The sequence below is a fragment of the Drosophila ananassae genome, chromosome XR (genome assembly GCF_017639315.1).
Source record: "Drosophila ananassae strain 14024-0371.13 chromosome XR, ASM1763931v2, whole genome shotgun sequence".
Lineage (NCBI taxonomy): Eukaryota > Metazoa > Arthropoda > Insecta > Diptera > Drosophilidae > Drosophila > Drosophila ananassae.
In genome coordinates, this window is record NC_057932.1 from 11,246,199 (window position 1) to 11,258,978 (window position 12,780).

At 41.9% G+C, this 12,780-nt stretch overlaps 1 protein-coding gene across 2 annotated transcripts in view; it reads left to right on the forward strand.

Moving 5' to 3' along the window:
- Positions 1 to 1,329: 1,329 nt before the first annotated feature.
- The window catches only part of LOC6502060 (netrin-A), a 45,637-nt gene continuing 34,186 nt past the window's right edge, over positions 1,330 to 12,780 (forward strand). For both annotated transcript variants that reach the window (XM_001967404.3, XM_014903676.3), the window contains exon 1: positions 1,330 to 2,793. In XM_001967404.3, coding sequence (XP_001967440.1) covers positions 1,674 to 2,793 — 1,120 coding nt within the window. In that variant the 5' untranslated portion in view covers positions 1,330 to 1,673. The remainder of the gene's footprint in view (positions 2,794 to 12,780) is intronic.

Below are 12,780 nucleotides of genomic sequence, written 5' to 3' on the forward strand. Positions count from 1 at the left end.
TATTTCCAGTACATATCATTTTTGAAATGTATGTGTACCAAGTAAAATTAAAAAATGGTATCTAGCAGTTACCACATCTTTGGAATACTCATCCAAAGTTGAAATCTCAGATTTTCTACATTAATTTGTGGTCGTCCATGATTTTTCCCCAAGCATTTTTCTATGGAAGATTTTTATTTTCTTATTGAAATCAGTAGATTATACCATGTTTTAATTTTGGATTTAAGGAAAAACTCGAAATAATTTTATTGAATTTAATATAGGTGGCTAAACAATATTTTCTTCAATTAAATTGGAGTTTTTAATCTCATATTTTTAAAAAGTCATGGCTATCTACAACTTCTGTAAAGCTTTACTAAACAAGCTAAACCTGCAATAGATACGTTTTGAACAAAAAAAGAAACAGTTTTAGATTCAGATTCAATTCAGATTCCCATGCTGGTTTGTTGTTTTTTTAAATGCGTGGATATCAGAGACTATAAGAGAATAACCGATTTAGCGATCCTGATCCTCCTAGTGTCTGTCAGTTTGCTTTCATGCGAACTAGTCTCTGGGTTCTAAAGCTATCGAATTTTAACTTTGCCCACGGTCTTCTTTCAGCGATCGGCCGATTACACTACTTTTCAAAATTTCAAAAACTTTCTGTCTTTTACATCCCACCATAATTGTTTGATACATGTAGGTCTAGTAAACACGAAAATGACTTTCATAAATTTGTTTATGGTAAAATTTTTTTTTAATTCACTTTTGAAAATTTTTTTTTGGATTTTTGGAGATGTGCAGACTTGTTGAGGTATATCTTGCGTTCTAATGAAACGATTTTATGGAATGAGCACTTATTTTAATCGCCTGTTGTATCTATAATTTTTATTAGAAATATTTATATTTTTTTATTTTAATTCATTTTCCTTTAACATTTATTAAATGATTAAATATTAAAATGTTCTAACATTAAACAAAAATTTGTTTGATTGGAATGTGCCAAATTCTCATTTTAACTTATAAAAAAATACATTTACATAAAATGGAAAGCTGAACCCTTACCAATGTTTAATTTGGTTTATTTATGTTTTTAAGAAAACTAGACCTTGCGACATGCATGTTTACGTACAGTGCGCTACTATGTTGCCAAGCATCCGCAGGGCTCGCAGCAATGTTTCCAACAGAGTGCGCAACAGAAAGTGCGCGGACGAGAGAGCGGCTCTCTCTTTTGTAACAGAGGTGCTGGGTGGATGTTGCCAGCAACAAATAACTGCAGCAACACAGCATCCGCCGCTCTCAGCAGCATGTTGGGCCACATGTTGCGCCGCAGCGATCGAAAGTACATACACACAGCCTCAGATACAGATACAGATACAGTGGCACGCACGTGCGGATACCTTGCGACTTCGGCGCACAACAAAAACGAGAACGCAAGCGACCGAGCGCCTCACAGTCGCCTGTGGACAAGCAGCACGACTTGACGTAACGAAGCCGCGCGAGTCGAACGCGATTAAAACCGCTGGCAAGCCGAACCGAACCGATACAAACCCGAAACCGCACGGAAAACGCCTGCGCGCACGGCTGGTGAAGCCGCCACAGACCCCATCCGTATTTTTTGTTGTGTGAATTAGTGTGAAAGACCCTCTCCTGATATTGCAACTTGAAGTTACGACCAAAAGCTAACGATAAGCATGCGTGATCTGGGTACGTTGATTGGCGGACTCCTACTCCTCTTCGGAGGCGTGTGGAGTATCCCCAACGACATGTATCTGAAGCAGTCCGTCCCGGAGGATCCCTGCTACGACAAGGACCGGCAGCCACGCGCCTGCATCCCGGACTTTGTGAACGTCGCCTTTGACGCTCCGGTGCTAAGCAGCGGCACCTGCGGTGCCTACCACACGCAACGGTACTGCGAGTACGTTCCGGGTACAGGGCGCGACACGGAACGGGAAATGGTGTGCAAGTCCTGCAACTTGCAGGACCCGGCCGGCAGCTTCCCCACCAGATTGCTCACCGACCTGCACAACTCGAACAACGTGACCTGCTGGCGGTCCGAACCGATACCAGCCAACGGCAGCAACAACGTCACCCTCACCCTCTCCCTGGGCAAGAAGTACGAGCTGACGTACATCAATCTACAGCTCTGCCCGCACGCCCCCCGACCCGAGTCGATGGTGATCTACAAAAGCACCGACTACGGGAACACCTGGCAGCCCTTCCAGTACTACAGCTCCCAGTGCCGCCGGATGTTTGGGCGCCCGGCCCGCCTCCAGATGGGAAAGCACAACGAGCACGAGGCGCGCTGCAGCGACCCTATGCATCCCGGCCCCGGAGGACAGCCCTCGCGGATCGCATTCAGCACCCTGGATGGGCGACCCTCCGCCCGGGACCTCGACTCTTCACCCGTGTTGCAGGACTGGGTGACCGCCACCGATATCCGGGTGGTGTTCCTCCGCGTCCAGCGTCCAAACCCGCAGGCCCTCCTCTCCCTGAAGGCGGCCTACGCCGACCTCACCAGCGACAGTTCCTTCCTTAGGACTGGCCCCAGCGACAACAATATTGAAGTGCCGGTGGAAACAGGACTGTCGGACGGAAGCCTGAGCGGACTGCACTACGCCTTCTCGGACTTCACGGTGGGCGGACGGTGCAAGTGCAACGGACACGGATCCAAGTGCTCCCCAGACGTCAACGGGCAGCTGAACTGCGAGTGCCGGCACAACACCGCCGGGCGGGACTGCGAGCGGTGCAAGCCCTTCTACTTCGACCGCCCCTGGGGCAGGGCTACCGCCAAGGATGCCAACGAGTGCAAAGGTGAGTGATCCTGAAGGGATTTATTATTTTATTTATTTTCTACTTGTGGGAGATATAGTTATGTATATACAAATATATTGAGATATATTTCTGAAGATTATGTATAGATCTACAGATATATTATATAGATCTATTAAATAGATTCTTCCTGTTTCAATCAAAAGCAAGAATCAAGAAATGTTGTATTATTATATCAGATAGATGTTATCAGAATCTTCAAGAAGGTTTCTTATAATTATCAGTTATCAGAATTCTTCGAGTCAATGTGCTTAAACTTAAGAAAGTTATAACTTTTAAAAGTAGTCGATTTTCTTTGACTTATTCAGAACAATGAAATTTTATTTGAAAAATAATGTGGATTGAGACAAAAGAACAATTTTTTAATACCTCCTAACTGTATAACATTTGACAGGAATAAATAGAAACCCTGCCGAATAATAGGCCCTGTTTTGTAACAATTAACTCCCAGATATTCGACAGGACATGCCATATGCATATTAGGGATTTCATTTAAGCCTCTCCGAGAAGTCCTTACCTGAGTACTGGCCACCTGGAAATTCTGGGGTTTGGCAGATTTTCCGGGCCAAGGGTACCTAGGCGACAGTCGGCCACCTCGCCGGAAAGGCGCGGCCAATAAAAGGGCGGGCGCAATGTTACCTTCATGGCGAGTAACCCCCAAGGACTCTTCCGGGGCAATCTGTTGAGCAAACATATCGGGCACAGAGTTAAAATAAAGAAATCGAGAGCCGGTGGGGGTGGGAAGTGCCGGGTATACGTATATATTTCGAGCCCAAAACCGGTGACTTGGAGTCGGGGAACTCCATCTGAATTCAATTTTCGAGCGAGTCGCGTGTGTTTAGTTTTCATCTTAACTGGAAACTCGAGGCACTCGGACCTCGCGGGGGTTGCTCTTTTCCCAGGGATTCCACAGGATTCTACTGGATTCCCCAGGAATCCCCGGGAAGGCAATGCTGCAGCCGAAGGCAGAGCTGTTTGTTCTAAGGATTTGGCTCAGCCATAATTGAACAACTTGACGGACACGTGTGGCATGCCACTCAGGCGGGGGCGGCAGCGAGGGCGGAAGCGGAGAAAGAGACGTTTCACAATCGATTGGAAACTTCTGGGCCAACCCTCGCTGTGGGCTGTGAAATCGAGACTCTACCTTTGGCCAGGTTAAACAAGCAAACAAAAACATAACGAACATCCAATCATAGCCCGACCCAGGCCCTGCGACTCCGGGCCAAACATTAACCCTCGCAATTAACCCTCTAAAAACTCGACGACGGACCGAACAATAAGCGCGAATTTAAGCGAAATTAATTTGATAAGCATTTTCTACAAGAGCGCACTCACAATCGCAGCAAAAAATTTCAGATTCAGAATCGAATTTTAAACGAGAGCATGGAAGGTATGCGTTTGGGTTCTTTTTCATTATTTTTTGGTTTTGGGGGTGATACCCTAGCAGCGGGTACTTCGATTTTGGGGTAGAAGAATACCCTGCTAGCTCCTGAACTTTGGTCTTTTATATTTATATTTATATTATATTTATAATTTGTTCGTTTGTGTGTTGTTTTTCAGAAATATATAGATTTTTGATCCTTTATACATTTGAAATCCACCGTTTATAGCTAATCCCCATATTTTTGATCAGCTTAGTCCGTTTATATGTTATTATTTTATGTTTTTTATTGTGTGTTTTTTACGAGAATACATGTACAATACAATATGGTATAGTATACAGTATTCGATCTTAAAAAGTGAACATTATTATTTTTTATCAGACTTTTATCAGCTATTCAGCATTCGATTTTTTTAGAAATAATATTTTTTCACTACAAGGCTTTGTTTATGAGGGATTTTAACTAGGAATTTTTATAAAAAACCAAAAAAAATTAAATAATTACTCTCTGAACGAAAAAACAATTTAATATTCAATCAACATTTTCAAAAGGATTTGTTATTTCAGTTCAGTTTTTAATGGTAGTGAGGATCGATAGAAAAATGTTAATTTAAATCGGTTAATTAATCGGATGTTAATTTTTACCGGTTTACCTAGTCTATGGAGATATGCAATCAACTATCTAAAATATTTAATAAATAGACCGCATTCTTGAATTGATTGATTTTGATGAGAAAAAAACAATGATTATGCTTGATTTTTATTTTTTCGCTCAAAGAATAATGATTATTTTCTGAGCGAAAAAAATAAAAATCAGTACATTATCATTGTTTTGCAAGTTTTAAAATAAAAATTATAGCAAAAACATTATTTACGGTCTCTGATTTTAAGCATTCTTTTATACAAAATATTTGTGCTAGACTAAAGCGGCTTAGAAATCTTGTAAAATTTTGTGTTTAGAAATGATCCTCAAATTACTGTCAACTTTGGCGAAAAAAAGGATAAAGTGTCAATAATTTGAATCTAATTTGAATACGGGAATGAATCTCGCTTTGAGCCGCGGCTCGAAGCTCACTCAATGTTGCAACGGGCGTGTTGCACTTGATGAAAGTGTCCTTCGCGGCCATGACGTGCCGCAACACAGCCGTTTTTTGGCCATCAGGCCAGGGTGACGGTGTAGGGTGGTAGGAGCGGGAGCGGGAGAGGAGATACAGGATGCAGGATGGCAGGACCTTTGGGTTTGTTTAGTGCATAAATCACAGCACACACACACGCACACATGGCACGGGTGTGCCAACACAGAAACACAAAAGCCAAAAGGAAAAGCGGGAATGGGAAAGGGAAGGGGCGGGAAAGGACTCTCTTATCAGCGGCTGGCACGTGTGGCAGGCACTCCGCCCCCTCCCTCCCGGCGCTCAACGCCGGTTTATTAGGGTTGCAAGCTGCAGCCTCCGCCCGCCCTCCAGCCCACCAGCCCACCAGCCCGGCGCATATGTTGCATGTTTATGGGCAAACGAAATTAACGTTGCCAGCGCCGCTTTTGACGTCCGATGTGACCTCTACAACAACAAAGGCACTGGACAACAAAACAAAAAAACAAAAAAACAACAACAGCAACAAGAACAAGAATGACAACAGGCAGCAATTACAACCCAGAAAGACCTAAAACAACAACAACGAAGAAAAGGGAAAGGGAAATCGGGAAAACGGGAAACGTCCAGGCCGCAAAATATTTCCGATGAGCGGCGCGCAAAGAAAAACCGCAGAAAATTCGGAAAAACGAACATATGCGGGCAGATTGCAATGCAATTAACACAAATAAAGCAAAATAGTAAAGTAATGGAAATGGAAATGCGAAATGACAATGAAATGGAAATGGGAAATGGCCGTGGAAGTGATAATGTTAATGGAAATCGAAAGCGAATCGTCGAGGAACGTGAATGGCAGTCGATTATATCTCCATACTAATGTTGAAACCACGGAGTGGGCAGCTCGTAGGCAAGCTGACAGGATCACTGATACAGGATACACTGCGATAGGTAGTATCCATAAAAGAAATGGTGAAAAACACGAGTGAAAAAGTTAATATTTATTGTATTTTTGTATATACATATGTTAGGTTATGCTATCATAGGCTAAGTTGAAACATATTTAAGATATTAGAGATTGACTTTTCCTGATAGATGTAGTCAAAAAACAATACCTACATAGGGAATGCACAAAAAAAGGACATATATATAAGAAAGAATAAGAAAATCCATCGATCTTTTCTGGAAAAAAATATACTTCTAGCTAAAAATTTAAAGAATTAAATACAAAAATAAAATTAAAATTAAATTATTTCATATTGAATTTAACTTATTTAATTTTTTTTTTAAATTGCTTAATATATTGACGCAAACCTGTGTTGGGTTGGACTGAATTTGTTTAATATTACGTAACGGTTTAGGTATTAAATTTTTAAGGGAAAAGTTAACCTAATTACAAAAAAATGTGTATATATAATGAAAATACACAAGGTAAAAGTACGTAACATATAAGGGAATTTTCTCTGAGTATCTTTCTAACTATGTATATGAGAGTATAATACATTGATTAAAAATTATTTAAAATGGAGAATAAACCAATATTCTCCAATCAATATCATTTATAATATATCCTAATATCCAATGCAATATGGAACAGACATCCCAAACTAATTGTATGAATATCCGAAATATATAAAACCCAATTCGTTCATGGCATTAAATTCATTTTTGAAAGAAGGAGTTACAGCTGCCATTACTTCCTCCAGCACCGGAAATCATCCATTAAATGCATTCTGTTGCCATAAATTGCCAAACTCCCAAGACGGACCATAAATATCTTCAGATTTATTGGGGCGGCAAACAAAGGGCTCCCATATATTTCTAATGAGTTGCCGGGGGGGGCCAGCTCTCCGAATGGGCCGCATAGGGCACTTCATCACATTTCATGAGCACCTTTCGGATCGAATCAAGGATTTCAAGTCAGAAATCAAAAATCAAGAACAGTAAATTGCAATATGTGCTTCAGGGAATCGAGATTCGGATTCTAATTGGACAAAAATAAACAAACAATGTCGAGGTATGGGTAAAATTAGCGCAGAGCAGAGTGTTGAGATGGCACGCAATAAATAAATTTAAAATTAACGCATTCGCGTTAAAACGTTTGGCGAATCAAGACATTACTCATACGCCGTGTTGCTGGCGCACCGAAAATAGTTTCCCCCCATCGCTCCGAGTGCGCGGCGGGAGGGACGGACGGAATAGACTGATGGGTCTAAAATTCTCAGTCACCGTGATAAATGTGCCGGGGCTTTGGGCAACGCCACGCAAATTAGCCAAACAATTTGTCCAACCGAACTCGAATGGAAGGCGGCATGGAGCGGAATGGGTCGGCGGATTAGTCAAAGATGATTGTACGTCATCTAAAATGGTCTTAGTTTTATTTCTGGCTCTATGGGGCTCACTAATCTAGCACATGATTTAAGATGGATAAACATCCAAAAGCGCTAAAATGATTTCAACAAATCACCTTATTTTGTCTGCTATTGCTTCCCAATCATCGAGTTTGAATTATTTTGCGTCGGCTACATAGCTACATATATGTATATCATGTATAAAGAGGAATTGATTTATGATATCATAAACAAAGAATATTTGGCTGGGCGCTATAAATCTCTCTAACAAGATTAGGAAAACAAGTGATTTTCAAAAGGGAAGTGGGGCGGTATAAGTACCGGGTATCGCATAATTGCAGAACTATAGTCGTCCTTTCTTTTATTCCAGACACTTCCTGTCAAATAGTTGTTTAAACTTATTCCGAGTTCTTCCCTTTTTTGCCAAGGATTTTCAGAAAACCTAATTTGAGTCGAAGCCTTGATAGACTTCCTCTGAAATGTACTTTCTTTAACATTATTATGTTTAGTAATTTTTGATATTAAGAATAAAATGTATATAGGATCTATAAAGCAGTTTAGGTAGGGGAGAGCTACCAGGAAGCGTATTATCTGGCTTAAGTTAATCTGGTTTAGTCAACTTTAAACCATGTATCTTAAATAAAAGTAGAATTATCGTATGTTCCTTTCATACAACATATTCAAAAGAGATAGTTTAGATCTTATGAAAATTTGGAAGAGGCCTGATATTTGGTAATTTTTTATACTAATCATAATTTATAACTCCAGTATTTGTGTATTTCATGTTCGTGAGAACTCCTCCTCTCCCAAAGTAAGTCTCCCGGCTCTCAAAAATGTGTGTAGGTTTTCGCTGACCAAATCAAGAATCATGCTTTCCGAAAAACGTATCCCCATGGGTCCTGCGGCCTCGGGCACCCCGCCTGGCCACCGGCACTCGCTTTGGCGAGTCCTTTAGTGGACTTTTTTGCTCCGCCAGAGTGCCCCTTCTATTGGCCTGGCCAGGACATTGAGTCGAAATTGCATTGGCATGTCCTCAAGTTATTTGGCCCGACTGGCGTGGGGTTGGGGAGGGAGAGCGGCATTGTTTGGATGTGATTTCGCTGCTTTGTGTGTGAATGTCCTGCGGCTATAATTTCGCACAGCACATCCTGCTGTCCCTGCTGTCTTGTGTCAGTTTTCATCAGTTACATTTCATGGATTCTTTTTCCCTTTTTTCTCGTCGCGTCCTCGCATTTTCCTCCAACTAAGCGAAAAGCGACGAAAAGAAAGCGAAACGTGCAAAAATCCTTTCGGCCACATCCTCCGTTGTCATTTTAATTGTTGTTTACCGGGCTTGTCAAATGCGCACTGCCGAGTGCAAAAAACGCTAAAAAAATCCTGAAAAAAATAGAAACGAATAACGAAAAACCCCCAGGTGGGGATTTAGGAGACTTGGGAACTTTGGGGGCAGTGGGGACTCTCACCCGGGGGTATTCCCGGACCATTCGTTATGATGGCCGGCTGGCTGTGACGAGCCTGTCATCGCCATACGCTCTGATTTACTGGCCAGGACACACATATCCTCAGATATGCTGACACATCCTGGCCCCTGCCTCCCACCATTGACACCTGCTTTAATGTTAGTCCTCCGCTTGAGGATTTTAAGTGCTGTTGCAATAAAAATAACAACACCACGATGTCAGGTACTCCCAGGTTAGAGCCTTGAAATATGATTTTAAAGTTGTAATGTAGTATAGAATAATGTGTATAATATATAATGATATTATACTAATTACATTTAAAACTAATGTTACTGGTTTGAAAATATGCAAAAATGTATATAAAATAAAGAAATGTATAGTAGTTTGGAGAAATAATTAGCTCTTTGCTTAAACTTTTTGTTTATGGAGAATTAAAAAAACATTCGAGATTATCCTCGAACTGTTCGCAAGAGAAGAGTGCTGGGACGAGCCAATATAATTATTTTCAGCGCAGATGAAAGTTTCGTTTGGCAACTTATTTGTTTATAAATATTTTTTATAAGCCCCGAGAACCGTGATAAGGCAAATACGAGGAAATGTGCAAAAGCAATGCCTGATTTCCTGATGAAAATTTGTGTTTAATTTTTTGTGGCATGGAGAGTGCTCGCAACGCTCGCAGCGGGGGATTTGGCTTTGGTTTTCAGTTTGGTTTTGGTTTCGGGCTCTGATTTGGGTTCAGGATCAGGAAGTGGCCCAGGACCAGGACCAGGAGCAGAACCTGGATCAGAACCAGCGCCAGCACCAGAGTCCTGGCTTCCAAGAGATTATGATTATTTTTTATACACATAACACATAACGCCACACACATTGCGTGATGAGCTGACGCAGACCGACTTCTAAAGGACCGGCCAAAGGGAAAAGGCAGAAAGGATGCGGTCTGCAGGATAAGGGATAAAGGACACACACGGAGCTCAGAAGCCAAATGAAACAAAACGCAACAAAATGTAACGAAACGAATCGGAAACATAAAGTCCGTGGCTTTTTCCGGACACTAAACAACTGTAGAGCGTCCCCAAACACTAGATTTCTTTTAAATGTTTCTGGATTGCATAAAATAACATATTATAATAATATTGATTCTTTGACAGAAAAATAAAAATAAAAAAATACGGTATTCCCGAAGATTTCTGAAATAATTAAATAATTAAAAAAGTAAGAGAACTTGGTTTCCAACTTGGACCTATGAGGTATTCTCATTTAAAGGGCCCTGGCAAAGTGAAAGTCCAACTATGTGAGTGCTTCGCTTGCAGCCTTTGGCAACTGACATTGGAGAGTGGCCAAGGGCCGGTGGCGTTGATTTTTACTGTTATTACTTTTTGGCCAGAAAGATGCCAAAAGCAAACAGGTAGAGATACACACGAGGTCCTTAGTGCTTGGTACTTGGTTGCAGGACCACTCCGTCGCTCAGTCTCTGTTTGTCTGGCCATTTGAGTTTTGTGTAAGCAGTTAATTGGATCAGGACCCTGGATCCTGGCCGCCTTGCCTCCTTGCCGGTGTCAGGGTCCTGCGGAATGCAAAGGCTCGTTGCATACTTCATGGCGCTGTCAGATACATTTTTAATAAGCTGTGAATGCCAGCCCAGTTGCTAAATGTCAACACAAGCAACGCCAGAGGCTCATGTCAGGGGGGGTGCACCGACCATGGGGGGAGTTTTGTCTGTTCGTGGAATCTATTTAATAATTTTTGTTTCACTTGCGAATGGACAGGCGAGAATTCCGAGGAAACTCATGTTGGCATTGCCGGCATTCCCTGCCACTGCCACTGCCAATACATCTGCCACTTGGGGCAGCAGTTGCCCATGCGCAACAACAACATCAATATGCAGCGTCTGCAACAATAGACACTGCAACACCAACAACACGGAACAAAGTGGGAACAATATGAGGGGGTAGATTGAGGAGTTCCAGGAAGCGGAAATGGGCTAAAATTGCAAGTGTTTTTTAACCGACTACACTTTGTTATTTTTAATTTTATGAACTTTAGCTTTAAAATCTTTTTAAAAAAAGATCCATCCTACAATCCTTTGAAATAAACTCATACTTTATTAACGAAACATAACAAGAAGAGTGCGAAGACTGGTCTAGAACTTTTGAAGCCACCCTGGCCCAATGATATGCAAGGCGTATCGGACGCCAACAAAAACAAAAGCAAAGAACAAGAGTTGCAACAGCAACAGCAACATCGCCGACATAAATCAAAATATGTGCAGATTTTTTTTCCGCCAAAGAGGAGTTGGTGGTTGGGTGGTGTTGGGTTTTCGGTGCCGAGTGCCGCTAAACGTAATGTAAATAAGCATTTAACAGCAATAGCAACAACAGCAATAGCAGCAACACCAGCAACACGGCAACAGCAGCAGCAGCAGCAGCAGCAACAACAATAAATGGCATTACAAGCAACGCGCAAATAAATCGCATTGAAGCGCAAATGTGCAAAAGATGGAGCTCAGATGAAAAACGTCGACGCCGCCAAAGTTGCTGCCGCGCTTAACATTTACAACATGCAACAGATTTATGCATGCGGCAGCAACATTGCGCCTGCCTTGGAAGCAGACATGTTGACTTATGCGGCGGCAAGGCGAAACAGCTTCCCAAAGTTGCTCGCTTCAAAACACTTGTACATGCGATCCATGCCCAGCAACTAGGACTGCCGCAGCAGCAGCAACACCAACAGCAACTGCGGCAGTTGCAACTTCAACTTGAATGGCTACGGTAGCCTCACCTCGCTTTTTATTATTGCCGCTGCACCTTGCCAGGCCATTCGCAGTCCCAGCAGCAACATCCGAAGTTGTGGGCGCCATAAAACGACTTGAAATTAAACATAACCCAGAGCGGTGGGGCTGAGGGGCTGGCAGGGCTCCTAATGAAGTTGGTCTTGCAATTTACGGCCTCTGGTTAAAATAAAGAACATATTTAGTGTTAAGAAGGGGGCCCTCTGGCAGGGGTATGATGCCATCTCGGGTGTCGAAAAAATCAGAGCCATTCCATTTAAATGAAGGCCTTTATAATAATTCTGGAATAAGATCCGATCTAATGGCACTGGTTATTCCTTCAAGCTGCCAGTTCTCATCAAGTTTAGGAAGGAGTTGGCGAAGAAGGTAATACATTTTGCATTTATTGATGTGTTTTAACGATTTCCATTACATTTAACAATAAAATTGCCATCATAGTTCTCAAGAATTATGCAATAATACATGAGGAATCCTGGGAATACTTTTGTTTTTTTCTGGGCCCTAGAAAGTACTGAAATATTTATGTTGCCAGCTCGTCTGATTGATATTCTGTCGGACTTGTTTTATAAAGAAACAAACACTTGTGTCTTTTTTCGGAAACTAAGCTGCGAACAGGCCATCAAATGTGCTCCAATTTCTCGTAATTATCGCGTAAAATACAGAATATCCGTCCCTCCTTTGACTTTTCACAGTTTTCCGCCTGTCAGCAGGCAAATTTTCCGAAAATCCGACAAAGTGGCCAAGACGAAGGCGATTCTACACAGAGAATAATTTTTTAAAAATACTAAATAGAAAGTTGTGACACGGCTGGTTTTTGAAAGCAACTTGGCTTAAGAATCAAGTCCGAGTAAACCTCTTTTTGTGGGAAATCCAGGTTACTCCAAAGGTAGCCAAATAAACC